Source organism: Lissotriton vulgaris, unplaced genomic scaffold, assembly GCF_964263255.1.
Source record: "Lissotriton vulgaris unplaced genomic scaffold, aLisVul1.2 SCAFFOLD_5138, whole genome shotgun sequence".
Lineage (NCBI taxonomy): Eukaryota > Metazoa > Chordata > Amphibia > Caudata > Salamandridae > Lissotriton > Lissotriton vulgaris.
This window is the reverse complement of record NW_028251995.1, coordinates 52,825-73,179: the sequence shown is the minus strand read 5'-3', so window position 1 is coordinate 73,179 and position 20,355 is coordinate 52,825. Positions and strand designations below refer to the sequence as shown.

Genomic DNA, 20,355 nt, shown 5'->3' with positions numbered 1-20,355 from the left:
GACATCCGCAGCGCTATTAGAGCCTCTGTTTAGCATTTAAGACGCGCTTTAAGTAATTTGTGCACTTGTATCGTCAGGTATCTCCCTGTTACATCGGCACTGACCATAAGCCCTCATATAGGACTACCACACGACTCCATGACAGTGGTAAGTTCTTGAACATGACGTTTTTGCACTTTTTTGCGTATGTCTCAGCAAATGTGACATCATTAATACCTCTTTCTCCTTGCTTCTTGACAGTGCCCGGCTGGGTTCACTGTAAGTTGTTTCTAGTATTACTTTATCACGCATGGGTTGTAATAAAAGACACCACGAGGTACATCCCATTGGAATTTAATTCATATACTTTTATTAATTAATACGACTATACACACACTTATACACTTTTTCACTTCTCTTTATAGATGTCCCTCACTGTCTAGTCCTGACGAGACCTTCATCTAATAGGTCGAAACGCCGTCGACGCCATAGGGAATGAACCCTTAAAACACAGTGCTCTATGATTGTAGATAGTCACTGATGACAAATTGATTTATTGTTGCGTTTGGTCATTTCCCTCTTGTAAATATTCATAGTCGAAAAATTGTACAGCTCACCTATTGTCTATGTGGTTGTTGTTTTCGCTCACAATATCACTGGGGACACATTGCACTTCTTTGTTTGTATATATGTCGTTGTTATAACTGCCTTATGTAAATTACAAAAGCATTTTTCAGAATCTGGTATGAGTGTGCCTTTTTCTTTGCCAAGCCCCTTTTTCTATGATAATTAAAAAACGCCATTGAGCTGTTGTACTAAATATAAATTGTACAAGTTGTTATGCCACAGGAACCATTGTTCGTTGGATATACAGTTCTATATCCAAGCACAGTCCTAGCCAGCTAGCCATGCAGTCAAACAACAACCAGAAAACCACATAACTCCCTAATTAACAACTGCTGGCCAGTTGGAACCTCTATTGGTCCAAAATTAGGTTTTGTTGCAACACTGAGCTTTCCTCCATCAGTCCACGCAACAACGTACAACAAACGCAGAGTTATCTTCAAGTCTACAGTACTGAAAAGGATTGGAGCTAGATGTAACAATGGAAACCCCCTAGAAAGGTTTGGATAATAGGAAGGAATTGGAAGAAGAAAAGTTTAGTGTTTCAAGCGAAAAAGAGAACAGTGAGCTATCTGTACAATCTTTCCGTCTGGGTAGATCCGAGTCCAACCACCTGCGTCATTTTTGTACCTTTAAATCCACATCTTTTATCATACGAACCATGAAGACTAAGCAACTGTAAAACAACATATGCAGATGCAATGTACATAAGCTGCACATTAATGCAAACATTGAAATTCAGGAGCACTCACCATTTGCAAACACCCTGTGCCACACTGCCGCCGGCGCACCAGGTCATGTGGAGGAAGAAAACAAGAGAAAGATAACTTTAGCTGTGAAAAACACCTGGGCAAGATCAGCAATGCAATAACTGGAGCCGAAACCAGACAATTTTCTGTACAAAAGAGCGACTTGTATCCCCGCCCCCAAGCGAATCGAACAAGTGTCTTTCTCGCATACCCACTTGTGTATAAGTGAATCTGATGAGTTACGCACTTTAAAGTATCAATAAGGTGAATAAAATCCCTTTGTAGGAGACTTTTAAATAATGATGGTGATTTAAAAAGATCTACTAGGTCAGACACAATTTTTTGATATTCTAAAGTTGGGGTGGTTCATTTGGGCAGGTGTTCACCCATCCTCTTAGTTCTGCTAATTTGGTCAAACAGTATCAATTAAAAACAGGGCAGAGACAATCCATCAGTTCACATATTTGCCAAATCGAATTTGGCGTTCAATGAGATCCATTGGGTAGACGTATTCAATACCACTAAGTGGCAGTAGATGCACAGATCCCTAATCCCGTGGGCTTATAATGAGAATAATTGGCTTGCGTAAGTGTAAATTCAGAAAATCAACGTAGGGAGGGTCAAATGGGGCTATATTTAACGACCAGAACCACTCGTGCCCTAAGAGAAACTATCAACAAACAAAAAAGTGGCCTGGTCAGAAACCTGTATGTGTGCCGCAACTGAACTAGTGCCCCAAAACCATTAGTAGCACTAGAAGTGATAGCCCGGGCCTGTTAGGAAAATTCCCATCAGCCCACCCATGTGGTGGAATGTCGTCATGTGGGAGATGTCACCAATCCAATTCTCAAGCAGTGCACCTAGTCATGGCGCAGAGATGGAGGGATTAACATGGTGTAAATACAGACCACTGGGCTTCACTGGTGATGCTAATGGGGTGCAGTGCAAAAAATGAAAGTGATAAACGTGAAGGTAAGATTGACTCCAAGGGCCAAAATCAATTTTAATCAGTATGGCGCTCGGGTCAAGATTAAAATTCTGCCAAAATAGTTTGAAATAATAACTATATGTGGGCAGAGTAAGTGAAGGTCGACATGTTTCAGCTGTACTGACTATTGGTCTTAGCTTTCTTCAGGACCATTAAGGAAACTGCGACTGCAAATCAAAAATTAAAAGATCAATGATGCACGCTAATGTACATTGGATAAGTCCTACCAGTTCCTCTGAGCCCAGATGAATACTGTAGGAAGTCCAGAACTTTATGTATCTCCCAGCATTATGTGGGAGTACGCCTCACCTCACCCGGAACCCACTCGGGAAAAAGGGAGGCCCCGCTCTGTCCGTCGGTACCTCGATGCCGGCGTCCGAGAAGTACCGACGGACAGAGCGGGGCCTCCCTTTTTCCCGAGTGGGTTCCGGGTGAGGTGAGGCGTACTCCCACATAATGCTGGGAGATACATAAAGTTCTGGACTTCCTACAGTATTCATCTGGGCTCAGAGGAACTGGTAGGACTTATCCAATGTACATTAGCGTGCATCATTGATCTTTTAATTTTTGATTTGCAGTCGCAGTTTCCTTAATGGTCCTGAAGAAAGCTAAGACCAATAGTCAGTACAGCTGAAACATGTCGACCTTCACTTACTCTGCCCACATATAGATATTATTTCAAACTATTTTGGCAGAATTTTAATCTTGACCCGAGCGCCATACTGATTAAAATTGATTTTGGCCCTTGGAGTCAATCTTACCTTCACGTTTATCACTTTCATTTTTTGCACTGCACCCCATTAGCATCACCAGTGAAGCCCAGTGGTCTGTATTTACACCATGTTAATCCCTCCATCTCTGCGCCATGACTAGGTGCACTGCTTGAGAATTGGATTGGTGACATCTCCCACATGACGACATTCCACCACATGGGTGGGCTGATGGGAATTTTCCTAACAGGCCCGGGCTATCACTTCTAGTGCTACTAATGGTTTTGGGGCACTAGTTCAGTTGCGGCACACATACAGGTTTCTGACCAGGCCACTTTTTTGTTTGTTGATAAGTGTAAATTCAACCAGGCCGGATATATATATGTGTGTGTGTTTTTTTTTCCAGTGAATATAAAGATTAAAGTGACGTTATAGTTAGGTGAAACTTTCAGTGTCAAACACTAAATTTCACCAGTGCTCCCGCCCTGAAGGAGCAGCTAAGAACACTGCTTCTGCGAGGCAGGAGCATTCATTTCTTCTGTTCTGAAACAGATCAAAAGTCTGCTCCCAGTGGGAGGGAGCATTTTTGAAGTCCCACCCGCTGGGAGCAGAATTTGTGCTTGGCAGGAGTTTTAAGCTCTTGCCAAGCGAGAACAAACACAGATTTCCCTGCCTCCACCGCTGCGGACAGGGAAAACGCTAAGTCCCAGGGGAGGGTTCCCCGGGAAATTAATGGCTTGGAACGGGGGACAGCGTGGCCCCCTCCCTTTCAATTTAGTTTTGCGGCCCAGAGGGAGGGCTCCCCAGGGCTTTTAGAGGATCTCAGGGCAATACGCGGCCCTGAGAGAGGGCTGCGTGCCCCCCTCTTCTTAAAAAATGTGCAAGACCCTGGGGCATGAGAACCTCCACTTGGCAGAAAGCAGCCCATGGAGGAGGGCAACATGCCCCCCTCTCCTTCAAAAATGCACCGGGGGTTGCGGGCCCCTGGCGAAAAAATTGACCTGGGGAAGGGGGCCACATGTGGCCACCGCCCCAAAATAAATGCCTCACCCCTTTCCAGGCCTTGGCCTACCGGGGGAGGAATGGGGAGACTAGACAGAGTTTAGAGTCCTAAGATGGCTGCTAGCACTTCCTGGTAGAGGCAGCCAATCAGATCTCAGCTTGAGATCTGTCAGGGTACGCGGAGGCTCCACATCCCGAGATATACAACGTTTTTGGGCACTAATTGCACAAAAACTACTGAAGAGATTTACATCAAATTACATAAAGCACTCTTTGAGGGGGCTTGATCTAGCTTTCCGCAAAATTTGGTGTAAATTCTTTCACCGATTTAGGCTGTAATGGTGTCTAAAATTTCAATGGAAAAATGAATTTTGGGAACCCCTCCCCTTTTCTTGGACCCCGCTAGACTTATTACCCCAAAACTTTCCATGCGCAAGCTAGTTAAACGTAGCACTTTTTTTGAAAGTTTTGTGGAGTTACTAGCAACACAAAAAATGCATTTCCTATGGAAGCACAATCCTATGGATAACCACTCAATATATACTAATACTTATAGGGGTTTTCAGTCAGCCCTCCTCATCCAATGGAAGGCTGTAGCATCCGTCACATTATGCTTTTGCCCATCAGAGCATTCAGCAGAGGGCCCACTTCAGCCACTGGCTACCTAACTTTGCGTGAGGGCGCTTCGCTCCTTCACAATGTACACATCCGCACAGCAAGAAGTCCTCTTCAGTGCCAGGGTCTACTGGTGCAATATGTGCCTTCATACAAAAAAAAAAAAACACTCACAAAAATAATAAACTTTGGCAACGATAAGGTCAGAGCTACTGGCTTTGTCAGTGTTTGTTGTTTATGATGTGGCTAATGGAGGGTATTCTAAGCACTCCTTTCAGTTTTATATCTTTTGAAACGGACCCTGCGTTCTTGGGGGCAGTCAAGCCTCTTCCACTATAACGTGCTGCATAATAAATCTCTACTTTTATTCCTCCACTCACACCACCTCTTTATTCTTCCTTCCATTCTCTGTCACGCTCCCCCTCACTTCCTGGAGCCAGGCTCTAGTCTTTGTTCTTCTTCCGTTTCCCTCCATCCCCTCATTCTCACCTCTCCTTTGACCTCGCTCTAGTCTGCTCTCTCATTCTTTCTTCTCGCTTCCCTTTTCTCTCTCTCCCTCCCTCCCTTTACTCTTTCCTCTCCTTCCCCCGTCCCCCGCCCCCGTCCCCCCATCCCCCCCCCCCCCCACCACCACCCACACTCTCAGTTCACGTCCATTCCCTTCTCTTCCATGTTAATGCCTTGTATAAATATTTAATGCACTCTAACGGGAGGCCGGCCGGGCGGGCCTCGGGCTGCCTGGAGCCGGGTGATGGAGGCCGGTTTTAAACGCTCGCAGTAAAACACCACTTGTCAGCAGGGAGCTCCCCTTTCCGAGGTCAAGGGAAGTGGAACCGCCGCCTCGGGGGCAAACTCAGGCACTCAGTGGTGAAGCTGCGGTTCAGGTGGCGCGTGCGTGTGCGCGTGCCGAGTCAACATTCCTATAAAGACGTATTTAAATTGCGACCTTAAATGATGCAGATTTTCTAGCAGTGATGTCAGGATACCGGCCTTGTTGGGGAGGTTGAAGGTTCAAGACCAGCCAAAGGAAAACGTATCAGCAGCCGCGGTGGATAACCCGAGGTTGCGGTGTAGGCCGCAGACCGCGGTTCGAACCCCATCACGAGCACTTGGGCGAATAACTCTCAAGAATATGTGCAAAAATAGCGCTACCACAATGCTGTAAATTATATTTTATATGTAAACAAAACAAACATACGGATTTGACACCCAACTGAATGTTTGAGAAGCAGCCATCTAGGTGTTCGTGGCGTGTCTCACTATTACAAACCTACAAAACGACAGGCACTGCTACCAAATATGGAAGTACGCTGGATTTTTCGATTTGAAGTAATGCACGATGCTTTTGCTAATCCTAAACGCCTGAATTTAACCAGAGTCGTTTCCCACCAATTTTCTCACGGAAAGGGTCATTGTATTTTTTCTTTTTATGGTTTCCATTTTTACAACGAAGCTGAACCCTACTGCCAATGCCAACATTATGTATAGAGTGGGTTTTGGGTCTGCCCCTTTCAGCAATTGGCTGTCTTCGACAAGCTTCTTTAAGCCACTGGCTTGAGACAATCACCAATTGGCTCATCCCAGTTTAGTATCCATCTCTCACCTAATGCATTTGGATGCTTGAGTGTATCCTTCCGCCTCCACTCGAGTCCATGCATTGAACTGCAACTTCCAACTAGATCTTTTGCTGTTCATTCCTGCCGGCTTCCTCTTACGTGTCCAGCAATGATCTGCTAACGCTTCAGGGCTAACAGCATTCAAGCTCAGGCTCCAACAGAAGAGGAGTACCCACTTTCTCTGCCTGCTGGCCTGGGGTGGGCAGAGAATCGTCCCTGGCCATGACGACAACGCCATAAACGCATGCTGCAGTTGTCACCCCACTGACCACAATGGCTCCCAGGTCCATCACTTGAGGGTACTATTCTCGATAACAAAGTACTGAAGAGACGACTGAGGCGGAAGGGTATTCTACACCTTCGGCTGCAAAGAGCAGCTGATCTTCTACACTAATGTGCATTGCTGTAGCCCCTAGGTGCAGCAGGTGTAGTGGCACTGGGGTCCAGAGGCTTGAGAGGAGTGCGGAACCCAGGATATTGCTTTATTTCGCATTTCAAACAGCAGCCAGTTAAGCCCTTTGCTTCCTTTCAGTAGGGTCCTTGACACACATTGGTACGGCACTGCGAATGCACATCTGGCTACTTCATCCTGTATCCCGGTCTCCCTGCCTTGGAGGAGGTAGTACCACACCCCTACTTCAGTCCCAAAAGGGGAGGCCCCCTCTACTGCAGGCCTAGAGGAACTGGCTTCAAACAGGGTGGCCACCTCCAATGCAGCCCAAGGGGAGGAGACCCTAAATTGAGAGGCCACCTCCTGCACACTGCAGAAGCTTCAGCCGGTTAAAGGATCCTTGCAGCATGTAGCATCTCATGAAGGGAGCAAAATGAAAGGACCCTGTGGGATGGGAGCAGGGACGACGGGAGAGAGCAGTCGCCAACAAGAACTTTCTTCTGTGAGGAAGGCAGGGCTCACACTAAACCCCACAAGTGCCAGCCAGCACTCTTTTGCTGTGGAAGGAGCAAGCAAAGCGTACAGTATATGCTTTCTGGCAGGCGATGAATACTGAACCCAAACATTAGTTGTGATGCTAGTGGCAGGCCAAAATTAAAAAGAGTGAACCACTCCATCAGACGTGCATACAAAGCACATGTGCCATAACTAGTAATTGGGTGCACTTTGTTGAATATATTTGCTTTGAAGTTTTAAGTAAAGCAAATGACACCGGATAGATATTGTAGCACTTTATACAAATACATTTCACTACATATGCATTTTTGTTTTATTTAGTTACATTTTGCTACATTTTTCAAGTGACAAGATTCTAGCCTCATGGGCATCTTGGTTGTCTAATGTTGGTTGGCATTGTTTGGATCTATGCCACATTTTTAGCATAAGCAGTAATTATGTTGATGATTCCTGTTTAAATGTATTCTATGTGGATGTTACAAAAATCTACCTAGGATCCTACCTTGAAGATAAACGTTGAAACCACTGCTCAACTAAGATGGTCAAGACATCAGTGCACAATATCATGTGGTACCCGCTGATGGAGTCGCGTGCACAAGAGAACCTGTGCTGCTCAAAACTAGAACATTGTCACTTCTGAAGGCCCCCCTTTAGGTGCCCCATTTCCCTAGCCCAGCAGGCAGGCAGGTAAGGCATAAGATGGCAGTGTGCGGGTCCCAGATCCATCCCGTTGTGCAGGATGAAGATGGTGTCGCTGGTCAGGTAATTAGCCCCTTCGACGCTGATGACGAGCTCTACTCGTTATAAAGTACACCTCTCGTACGCTCATGATGAGCTGAGCTCGTCATGAGCCGCGGGATTTTCGAATCTTCAGCGCACAGCGGGAAAATGCGCCGCACCGATGGTGTTAAGCTAGAGAAAATTTGTATAAGCCGTCTGTGTAGGGATTTTTCCTGCAGTCTCTTCATCTAAACTAGTGTAAAACATCAAAGATGGCATCCAGAGTGTCTTGTGAATGAAGGCGACATCCTCCTAGCTAAATTTGTGCGTGGTCTAGTTATTGGTAGAGGCAGTAAAGAAAGACTGCCTGTGTGGACCATTCTTGTGAGGTATTCATAGCTGTTTGCATTGGGTGACGCTCTCCATCCCCAAAATATTTCAGGGCTCCCCAAAATATTTCAGGGCTCCCCAAAATATTTCAGGCTGAGAAAAGTAAATAAGGCTCCTGGATCATTCAAATACTCTACAACTAGAGTTAAAATATTAAATTTGACCTCCCAGTGTCTGCCATGCACACTGCTGCCCTGAGGGTGCAACTCAAGGTTGTAATATATGGTCTCACCAAGCCAAGTCCTTGGCTTCCTGCCGCATGTTCAATGGGCATCCAAACGGGAGAAGTCTGGGGGAGGAATATTTAAGACAAACTCCATGCGATGACCGCATAATTTAAAAGTAAATTGAAAGAAGAGTTACAAAACATATACCGGATCCCCTACAGATGGCTTATATGGTTTTTGAACAGCACATTTAACTGACACAAATTCTTCCTTCTACGTTTCCAAAACTTGTAGGTTCCGATTTTCAGGATAACCACAACTATGCTAATTATTCCTATTTAAATGTATGACGTGTGGATATTAGATCTTGAAGATCGAGACCCTAAATGTCGATAAAAGATGGTCCAGCCAATGGCCAACAATATTATCTATTACTCGCTCAGAGAGTTGCGTGCACGAGTTAAGCTGTGTCGCTCTAAACAGGAACATCTTTGCTTTTGAAGACCGCTCTTAGATTACCCTAGCCCAGCAGACACGCAAAGCATGCAACGGTACCTGATCCAATCTTTATCAGCCCGTTGTGCTGGATGAAGATGGTGTCGCTGGTCAGGTTACCATGGATGATGGGAGGGTCGCAGGAGTGGAGGAAGCTTTGCAAAGACAGGAGAGAAACGCAACATGTTATTGGACGTCCGCTGGGCGTGGGTGACGGACGCAAGGTGTCCTTTGTCAGGAAAGAAACAGAGTTATTATTGGGAGGGTGAGAGGAAGGCTGAGAGTATAGAGAGGGGGTGAAAGAAAGACCCACCATCACCTGGAGGAAAACAGAATGGGTTAGTCTGCAGGGAATTTGAAATAGGTATTGAAAGAGGAAATTCACTTCAAACAAATCAATATACATATCTGTTCTTCCAAGAGTAAAGTGATTACTTAATAGCCCATTCTGTAAACCTGTTCCCATGGCATCTACATACAACCATTGTTCAGCCAGTCTACCTTTATAGTACCAAATTTACCATAAGAAGTTTATGTTCTATTCAAGCATACCCACTTCTGTACAGTTACAATTATCACCAGAACTTCAGGTCACCAGGCAGAGACTCTAGGTCAGGGGCATCCAATGTAGATTCGCTTATTTACGTGATTTGTAGAGCGTATGATACTTAAAAAAAGATTTCCCATGCTTTAGGAGGACTCTAACAAATAACAAGAAAGCTTTTTTATAAACCTTTAAAGATATAGATCACCTATTTTAATTATGAGCATTATTAGGCAAAAATGTAAGAGAAAGAAAAAATTTTCTACTAAAATTTTGTAATTTTAGACCATGGATAGCTGCTGACAGCGGCTATCCATGGCAGCGGATATCCGCTGACCATGGAAATGAGTTCTCGTTAGAGTCTTTGTCTGTAAATGTATCTTATGTGATAATACTGGAAAACTGCCAGGGATTGGGCTACCCTACACCTATGATAGACTTACTCTTTCTAGCCCATATTTGAGGCAACAAATTTCTACTACACAGACGTCAGCAGTACTTATTATCAGTCTACTATAGTAGCGAGACATTAACCATTTCTGTATCCTTGGAAAACAATGCAACATTATTTCCAGGGCTTGGTAAATGTACCATCAACATGTTACAGTATTTTTAGGGTGACTGTTGGTGTGCTAGGTCTATTCTTTTCACATCGACATTTACGTCAGTATTTCTGATATCAAAATGGTGTAATAAACTTATTTCTGTCATAAGTGGAAGTGGACCAGCCCAATAACGTGGGCCAATGTTACAACTCGCTGTGGTAATTGCTGTGAGGTTATTTCGCACACTCATTTATCAATACCTTAGGTTGGCAATAATTCTGGGATGCAGAAGTCCCATGCATTCTGCGTTCTCTAACTTTTACCTTCCCAAAATGGTGTCTTCCACCTTGTAAGCAATGAAACTTTACTGGAGGTTCAATGTATCCGTCTTTGTGCTGGTGCTGACTGGTCATCTATGGACCTCCCATAATGCTCCGCGGTGTTAGTAGGTTCTGCAAGTTCCGTCAAGGCCAACCTTAACTCGGCTTGTCAGAAACTTTAGTGGGGCTTGGGTCACCAGTGATGCAGGGCCCATCTCTGGCTTTATGGCAACGCCTGGTGGTGGTTCAGGTTATCTGCCTTGCTGATTTTGCGGTAGTAGCAAGCGATGCACAGACGTCAGGGCACTGTAGTGCTGGGGCTGCAGGGTCTTGTAACTCAAGGGTCGCAAGACCTTGACATGAAAGGATTGTGGGATCTTGTAATGCCGCGCAAGTTTGGCAGTGATCACAGGATCGTGTGATGCAAAGTTCACAAAGTTGTGCATTGGAGGGGTAGCAGGGCCTTGTGATGCATCTTTCTCTTATAAAGGGAGCAATGTGCCTTTTAACGCAGAAATTGCTTTGCCCAATATTGTAGGGGCTACAAGACAGTGTAATGTATGCATTGCAGGATCTTCTAAGGCAGGAGTGAAAATAGCTTGTAATGCAGGGCCTTGAAAATGTGGGTGGCAAGGCCTTGTTATGCAGGGATCACTGAGCCTTGGTCAATAACAGGCAAAGACTACAAAGAGACTTCTACCTGACCTATATTTCTTTCAAAAATAGCCAATGGCTTACATGTGCCCCACAAGGAGGAAGTTTATCCTATCTATAGTAAGATCATATAGAGATGGCAATGGTGATTAAACAGACATTCTTTATTTTTTTTTATTTATATTTGTTATTTTTCATTTTCAAAAACCACACAAGAATTTATTTGAGAGCGTACTAAGTTTACAAATCACAAAATTATATGATGTAATTGATTCAAGAGAATTTTTGACATCAATATAAAAAATTGAAATCTGATGCAAATCAATTTAATTCAATGTAACTGATATACCCCAGCATACTCATGCATAACCACACCATACTCACTCCATACCATACCACTCATTCACCTGACATACATAGTTATTGAATGTATTGAATTGAATTTATTTGCATCAGATTTCAATTGTGTACACTTGTCAAAAATTCTCTTGAATCAATTACGTCATATAAGTTTGTGATTTGCGAACTTCGTACGCTCTCAAATGAATTCTTGTGGTTTTTGAAAATGAAAAATAACCAATATAAATTAAAAAAAATCAAGAATAATGTCTGCTTAATCACCATTGTCATCACTATATGATCTCACTAAAGATAGGATATACTTCCTCCTTGTGGGGCACATATAAGCCATAGGCTATTTTTGAAAGAAATATAGATCAGCTAGAGGTCTCTTTGTAGTCTTTAAATGAACCTTGGAACTTTCTTTAGGCTTGGGCTCTTATACTTGAATACGCCCAGAAGGCATCATACAAGCTTTTAATAGCTCCCTGTGGGCTTTGTTTCCTTTTCTATAACAACTCACATTCGGATAATACTTAGAACCTGCAGCTTCCCTCAACCAGATACCACCATTCCTATGGGCAAGTCAGTTTGAAGTTCTTCACTGTACAAGTCTCGTCATTCACTCATTGATTCATTCGTGTGCGTCTTCAATCTTACCTGAGGGCTGACAGGATCTGCGTGCACCAGCGCTTCCAAGCCTGCAGGAATGGAACAGCAGGGCATGTGAAATGTATTCTAGCACGACAGCCTATTTCCCTAAAGCAGTTTGCTGCACACACTGCCATAAGATTGTCACACTCCATGTGCCCAGTCAGGTGTTTAGCCACCACCAGCTCTTGCACAATTAGAAACAAACTCACAGGTGGCGCAGCAATTTAAGTGGAGACTTCTGAAGGTGGTGCATTAAGTGGGTAGGAGCGACACTCCTTGACCCTCCACTCTCTGACACTTTAATACACTCTATGCTACTTCAACCTACTCCACACTACTCTATGGCACTACTCCACTCTATACCACTCCACGACAATCTACTCCACTCTACGACAATAACTCCTCTCAACTCCCTCTACGTCACTCCAAGCCACTTTACTCAGCTCTACGCCACCCCACTCTAATCTACTCCACACCAGTGGCGTAACAAACCTTGAGGGGGTCCCCCTGCAGGGTAGGTGAAGGGGCCCCCTCCGGATTCAATCTAGAGCTCCCCAGCAGAAGTGCGGTGCTGACGGGGCCCTCTGGAGGGTGAGGGCCCCCTGCACCACGTGGGCTGCAGAGGCCTGTGTTACGCCCCTGCTCCACACCACTCTTTGCCACTCTACTCTACAATACTCTAATCCACTCCACACTACACCTATCCACTTTAAGACACTCTACTTGATGCTCCTTAACAATACTCTATGCCATTCCACTCCACTCTACCCCATGCCACTCTATCCCAATACACTCCACGACCCTCCACTATACTGCTCTACATTCTATGGAAATCCACCCCACTCTATGCCACTCCACTCTACTCAATTCACACCATGCCAGTCTCCTCTATGCCACTGACTTTTAGCCATGCTGAACAGCAGCCAAGCTGGTGTACACCATGGCTAATACACATTGGCTCCTGTACAGGCGAAACCTATTGCCTATGCCAAAGCTTGTTTCTTTTTTCTGGCATGAAGTACATCTTCAAACTAGACTACATTATAAAGTTCTAGCGATCCAGCTTGAAAGGTGCTCTCCCTAGCCAGATGGCACATAAAGATGTACATACCCGCGAGTTCATTGTTTTATGGTTTTTCTTGGTCTTCTTCAGGAACTGTTTCAGACTGCCAGAAGAGACATATTCGGTTATGAAAACCACCTACAAGACAGATGGGAACAGATCCGCTTTAGCAAACTAGAAGTAACAAACAGCAAGTACCAAATATTACAGATGGCACTGTACCAAACTCTTGCTGCTTGTTCGCTTGGTCCCTGCCACCCGCCTGATGCCCTTGTGACCAATGTCCCGTCAGCATCCTTCCATACATGGGCGAATCATCAACATACTAGCAGTATAATTCTATTAGCTGGAATAAATTCCACTGCACAATCGTACGTACACTCATAAAGAGCAAATATTAAGGAGGTATATTGGAAATCTCATTCTCGGGATATGTGCTGGGAACCCTCACCCGGGCAGAGGATTCTCGCACGTCCAGCCAGTACTTGTGAAACTTCACTACGTTGGGGTGATCGACGACCATCAGGTTCTCAAACATTGTCCTGATCTTCTCCTGTAAGAAAGAAGGAAAATGTAAAGTACACGTATACCAGGGCAGTGGTCTAGATAGCCGAAACTGACAACAACAGAAGTCCTACATCAAGGACACAGCCGACATGATTACAAAGGTTGAAGGGTTATCCTTTCAAGATGATTGTGAATATATGGTGACTCTAGATCTAGAGTCACTATATACAAACATACCACAACAAAACACTATTGAGGCTATTAGAACACTCCTAGAAGTCACTGAAATTACAGGAGGTAATAAAGAATTTATAGTGAAATGTGTATCGATGGTGCTTCTTAATAATATTTTTCTTTTTAAAAAAGACCTGTACTTACAGCGGAAGGGTACCAGTATGGGCGCAACTTGCGCCCCAAGTCTGGCTTGTATTTACGTCAGTGTATTTGAGGATAAACATATCTATAATAGTGTTAGCCCTTTTTTTGAGAATATCCGTAATTGGGTTAGGTTCATAGACGACATTTTTTTCATTTGGTCAGGAACACAAGAAAATCTAAATGAATTTTTGACATGGATTAATTTGGGAGACAGCAATTTAAAATTCACAGACTCATATAGCAACCAAAAAGTAAATTTTTTAGATATTACTATAAAGAATGAAAATAACAAATTGGCCGTAGAATTATACAAAAAGGAGACGGACCGAAACACGGTCCTTCACTATAAAAGCTATCACCCTAGAAGTCAGCGAGATAACATCCCATTTGGAGAGTTTCTCCGTCTGAGGAGAAATTGTACCTCCATAGGTGACTTTTATAAACATGCAGAACAGACCAAGATTAAATTCAAAGAAAGGGGATACCCGAATAAACTAATTAATCATTCTCTAAAACGAGCACGCTACTATAATAGGAAGAGCCTTTTAGAAAAGAAAAACAAAGAATGTACTACAGAGAAGATAGTGATGGTAAGCCAATTCTCAGGGATTGCCAACCAAATTAAAAATGTGATCAACCACAACTGGAAGATCCTTAATGACGGAATGGATAACATACTCCCTAGACCATTATATGCCTTTAGGAAAAATAAAAACCTACGCTCTACCCTGGTCCACACCTATAGGGAAGACGTGATAGACACCCAAAGAACCCTGACAGGAGAAAAAGCAGTAGGGAACTACAAATGTGGCTCTTGTAGTGTATGCGAACAATGTCTGGTAACGAAAGAAGTTTGTATCAACTCTACAAGACATAAAATTACTACCTTAAATAACTGCAGAAGTAAGAACCTGTCTATCTGATATTATGCCCTTGCGGCCTAGGGTACATAGGAGAAACAGGAAGAGAACTCAGGACAAGAATAGGGGAACACAAGTCAGCAATCAGAACAAATAAGGAAAATGCCCCTTTAATGAGTCACTGGAAAGAAAAAAATCACAGTGACAATGATATCAGCTGGGTTGTAATAGAAAAAATTAAAGAACACACGAGAAGGGGGGACAGTAAAAAGAGGAGAAAGTAGCAAGAACAATGGTATATGGTAAAATTTAATACAATTAAAGGTGGCCTAAACACAAGAGAGGATTGGGACTCAGTAATTTAGTGGACACATAAATAGAGCAGATTCAGTCTAACCAAATAGGCCAGATGGATCCAATAGACTGTAAGACTGTAAACAATATAGAGACTTGAATTTCCCTATTTTAATTTTAATCATAAATTTGGAAAGTGAAAGTCTAAAACAGACGATTAGGATAGATGCATTTAATTAAATGTTCAGTGAATTTCCACAGTAGTGGACAGATTAGACAAAGAGTGTACGTGTAAAGGGGTGGAAATGATGGTTGGACCCTGTTGGCCACGTAACACTAAATAGAACTTGGAAAAACTCTAGCAAGTTCGTGCATAAATTACAACATAAAATGGGCGTGATAGTAACATTTAGAACATGTGAAAATGAGCGTACATTGGAAGGCGACCTGCTGACTCAATAGGAATAGAACACATAACCACCTTAAGCATACCAGGAAAAAAACGTATCTATATAAGATAAAATGCAGGAGACATAGATATAGGGGGTAGATGTTTTGTGAATAAATGTGTACTTCCGACCAAATTGACAGCAAATAAAATCAAATAGATGCAATCCCTTGAAACTATAGGCTATAAACTCCATTCCAAGATGGCCGAAATAATCGCGCCCATAACATAGGGAGAATGCGCAGGCGCGAAGTTTAAGACGTATAACGTAGTCCACTGATCCCAGCTGAGTTGCATTAGGCACCGCGGAATAAAAAAGACCCGTGAAAGTGAGTTTGGCCACTATCGATACACCGGCAAACAGGAGGGGAAGCAAGACGTGCCCATGCGACAGGTGAGTGTTTGCAACCAGGGAGGCTTGAGATCAGCGTAAATAATAGGCGCCACGGTTTTTACTATAACTAATGTTTAGTAGTGATTAGGATTCTCGGTCGAGAACGGGTAGAACCTAATAATCTGGGATCGCGAAGTCTCGGCAATGCAGGCTTCAGGGATTTGATATTTAAAACCGCCCTGTAATCTTTTTAGTGTAAAGGGGACATTGTCAATATGACCAGCACATGAAATATAGAGCAAGTCGGCAAACCCGACCACAAAGATAACTACGGGGAGTTGGGAATACTTTGACAAGGAGGCAATAACAACTTGTGGGTGGTGATATAGATCAGCCCAATCCCATGCCTCTCAGTAGAACTAACTGGGTATTAAACGGAAAGCTAAATTTATTATACTCTCAATGTTTAAGGTACAAGTAGGAGCAGAACATTTATGACTGTGTTCTTTTTTATAGAACACATCCGTTCGGAAGCATAATAAACACGTACAACAGTTACCCCCTGTAGATATTGCAAAAAACGGGAAATCATCTTCGAATTGGAAAGAAGGTAAGACAATCTATGTCTTATAGAATACCAGGGTAGAAAATGAGACTTTTACGATTAGAAATCAATTCTACTTTACAATCTTTTTTCAGAAAACAGACACCCGCCTAGCAAATACACGTGGACATTGAATAAGGAATATGCTACTTACCAGTATGCATCTGTTCTTGGCATAGAGGGCTGCAGAGTGGTACATTATGAATAGATCGCCATGGGGCGTGGCTTGAGCGCCGAAGGGAATGGCGGCGTGAGCCCGGAGCTCCGCGCCTCTTCCCCCGCAAGAATCCTGTTACAGGGGCCGTAGAGCCCGTGTGTGCCCCGGCGCCGGATGATGGCCCGGCGGTGACCGCCTGGGCGAGATTTGGGCAGCCGGCGACTCCGCGGACCTGGGAACGACCGCCGATCGCGGCGGCCTCTGGAGCGGCTGAGGGACTGGCGCCGAGCAAGATGGCGGCCGCAGCGAAGCCCTAGAAAGCGGCGGATCGCCGAGAGTCGCACTGCCGGCGTGCAGGGTGAGGGCGCGATAGCTGGAGGTGTCGGGCCCCGCACGGAGAGGATTGTTCCTCGGCGACCGGCCGCGGCGAGCGGCGCCATCGGTGGAGAACGGAGTGGGCGTGGCCTCCTGGTGGCCCCGTACAGCAGTGATCCGGCGGACCGACCCGGATTAAGGCATCGGCCGGCCCAGTAAGTGAGCGAGGACCTCCTGGGGAGAAGGGGAACAGAGGGAGACGGCGAGCGCTGCAGCGCATTCTGGGCCCCCCCCTCCCCCCGCGGCAGAGACACACACGTCTTGTGGAGACGCTGGGAGCTCCCACGGAGGCTGAAACGGGCGGTAAAAGGGCCCCTGACATCCGGCCTGCCACACCGCCTCGGTGACGAAGTGTACGCTACCCCACAGCACCCGGGGGCTGGTCACAGCGACAAACGCACATACTGGGACGCCCATCCCGGGGCGCAGTAGCCGTCCAACGAAGCCCCGAGGAGCACAGGGGCGGTCCACGACGCCGGAGTCAGTGGGCAGTCGGGGTGAACGAGAGCAGCGGGCCGACCACGATGGGAAAGCCGAAGACCAAGGCGGAGGAGGCGGCAGCACCAAACGCAGGGGAAGGGGGCCCTGCGGAACAGACAGACCTGCAGCGGCTGCAGGACCGAATACTGGACGCCATAACGGCCACCAGGGATGCACTCCACAACGACATAGCGCAGGTGGCGTCGGGGCTGGGCCTACTCCGGGCTGACCATGATAAACTGAAAGACAGAGTTAAGGAGGCTGAGGTGGTGATCGGGGACATGGCGCCGGCTCACAAGGCGATGGAGAGTAAGCTGACGGAGGCCTTGGACCGCATAAGCACCCTAGAGAGACGGGCGGAGGACGCCGAAAATAGAAACCGACGCAGCAACATTCGGGTCGTAGGTGTGCCGGAGACGGAGGGGACGGGAGACATGATTGCCTACATGGAGGAATGGCTGAAGACGGTGGTGGCGCCAGAAGGACTATCGCCATTTTTCACTCTGGAGCGGGCCCACAGAGTCCCCTCAGGACCACCCAAACCCGGACTTCCACCCAGACCGATCATAGCCAAGTTGCTACACCACAAGGACAGAGATCTGCTCCTGCGTAGGGCCCGTGAGGATGGCCCCTTCCAGATTGCAAACAGTAGAGTCACGCTATTTCCGGATTTCACCTTTGAAACGCAGAAACAGCGGGCCTCCTTCCTCACGATCAAGAGGGAATTGCGGACTGAGGGCATCCCCTACTCCTTGCTTTTCCCAACCAGACTACGAGTGGTAGTGGACGACAAGGCGATTTTCTTCACGACATCGGCGGACGCTTGGGACTGGTGGGAGACGTACAAGGCCGGGACTGACGGAGCCAGAGTGAGAGAGGAGCGGGAGAAGGAGCGGGAGCGCTCGCCCAAGCGGCTGCGGAAATCGAAAAGACTCTGGAAAAGGGGTCAGGGGCAGCTGGGCCCATCGGCCTCACAAACGGAGGCGGAAAGGAAGGCGGCGCTGTTGGAGGTGGGGAAGCTCGGCCGAGCGGAAGGTTCCGGGTCCAGAGGGGCCTCAGACTCGGACACTCATGTTTCGGCCTCTGGATCGGAATCGGACTTGTCGGGACTACATCGCATGGAGGGGCCGCTGGTGACACCGCAGACGGCGGATGAGGTCCTCAACATATGAACTACTGTCGATGCTGATCGGGTAATGATTGGGATGTACGGGAGAGGGGGTTGCTGCCCTCGCACACAGTGGGGGCCGGGGCACACGGCGGGACTCGGGGCAGATGATCCATGAGGAACTGGGGGGGGGGGGGAGGACGGAGATGGGCGGCGCGGCCTCCCTTTGGACAAGGCCGCACTCCGTAGGCCCTTAAGGCACCCACAGCTGCGGCTGTGTAGTTGAGACCTGGGTCATCAGGTACGGGAGTTTGGATGGGGACTGGTATTTCGATATTGGGGCCTGTTCTGGGGGAGGGGGGGGGGGCTCCACAGTTGGGGATTGTTGGTTTGTTTTTTTGACACTGTTGACCCTGGGTACGCCATTGACAGGGCTGTTGGGGAGTTTTGTTTTTTACACAGGGGGCACCATCACCGCCAGCGGGCTGGACCTGGGAGGAGGGTTTCGACCGGATCACTGGGATAATGGCTAATGCAAATGTTTTGACTTGTATGACCTGGAATGTCCGGGGCCTACACACTATGCAACGCAGACACAAAGTGCATGCCTACTTAGTACGGAGGGGAGTACACATCGCGCTGCTGCAGGAGACGCACCTCACACAACGGGAGGGGGAGGCCCTACAAAGGAGATGGCGGGGCCAGGTTTATCACACCAACTATTCGGCTTATGCGCGAGGGGTGCTCATATGGATTAGGGCAGGCACGCCTTTCCAACTCTCACGGCACTGGATTGACCAGGAAGGGAGATATGTGGTGGTGGAGGGGAAGCTCGAAGGTAGAGATATAGTGTTAGCTAGCATCTATGCCCCGAACACGGACCAATTAGCTTTCCTAGCTGCACTGTCGGGGACGCTTGCCCACCCCTTTGCGGGCCCGGTCCTGCTGGGGGGTGACTTTAACTCCATTGCCGACCCCCTGCTGGACAGATCTCACCCCCCCCCCTTCGTGACTCCCCGGTACACAGACTCTCTAAGGGAAGGAGGGACTGGCAGGAGAACTGGGGACTCGTAGACGTCTGGAGAGGGCAACACCCGACTGATCGGGATTACTCGTTTTTCTCAGGGCTCCATGACCTGCATGTCCGACTGGACGCCATACTTTGCTCCCGGGAGGTGCTACCGTGCGTCACCAGCTCAGAATACTTGACGAGGACAATCTCAGACCATAACCCGCTCTTGATCCGGCTGGCGTGGGTTATGGGGAAGCCCAGGGTTCCGCTCTGGAGACTGAGGCCTGAGACACTGGAGGACCCCCTCTTCGGGGAGGCCCTTGCGGAAGGCGTGACCTCGTATTTCGCGGAGAACGCAGGGACGGCAACTTCAAGGGCGATGGAGTGGGATGCCTTTAGGCTTCCTGAGGCGGAAGCCGGGAGTTTGCATTGTTTTAACTTGTTTTAAATTGTGTTAAATAGATTTATTTGCTAAATACTCCTCTTATTTCGCTTGAGACACTCCAGACCGGCCAGCCGATTTTGGGCTGACACGGATCTCCGTTACCAGGGCGACGCCGCCTTGCCTTGCGGACACGCCCACACGCGCTGACCACGCCCCCTTGGACTATTAAGAGCGAGCGCTGAACGCGAGCACTCGTTCATGAAACTCACTCCTGAGGCGGAAGCCGGGAGTTTGCATTGTTTTAACTTGTTTTAAATTGTGTTAAATAGATT

General features: G+C 46.6%; 1 protein-coding gene across 1 annotated transcript in view; it reads right to left on the bottom strand.

The window, feature by feature from the left end:
• The window catches only part of LOC147662697 (nuclear receptor-binding protein 2-like), a gene marked incomplete at its 3' end in the record, with an annotated part of 73,898 nt that extends 56,443 nt beyond the window's left edge, over positions 1–17,455 (bottom strand). The window contains exons 1-6 of the mRNA XM_086950970.1: positions 17,444–17,455; positions 13,533–13,634; positions 13,130–13,219; positions 12,025–12,065; positions 9,023–9,117; positions 1,356–1,379 (exon numbers count right to left, since the gene is read on the bottom strand). Of these exons, the coding sequence (XP_086807096.1) occupies positions 1,356–1,379; positions 9,023–9,117; positions 12,025–12,065; positions 13,130–13,219; positions 13,533–13,634; positions 17,444–17,455 (364 nt within the window). The remainder of the gene's footprint in view (positions 1–1,355; positions 1,380–9,022; positions 9,118–12,024; positions 12,066–13,129; positions 13,220–13,532; positions 13,635–17,443) is intronic.
• Between the last annotated feature and the right edge of the window lie 2,900 nt (positions 17,456–20,355).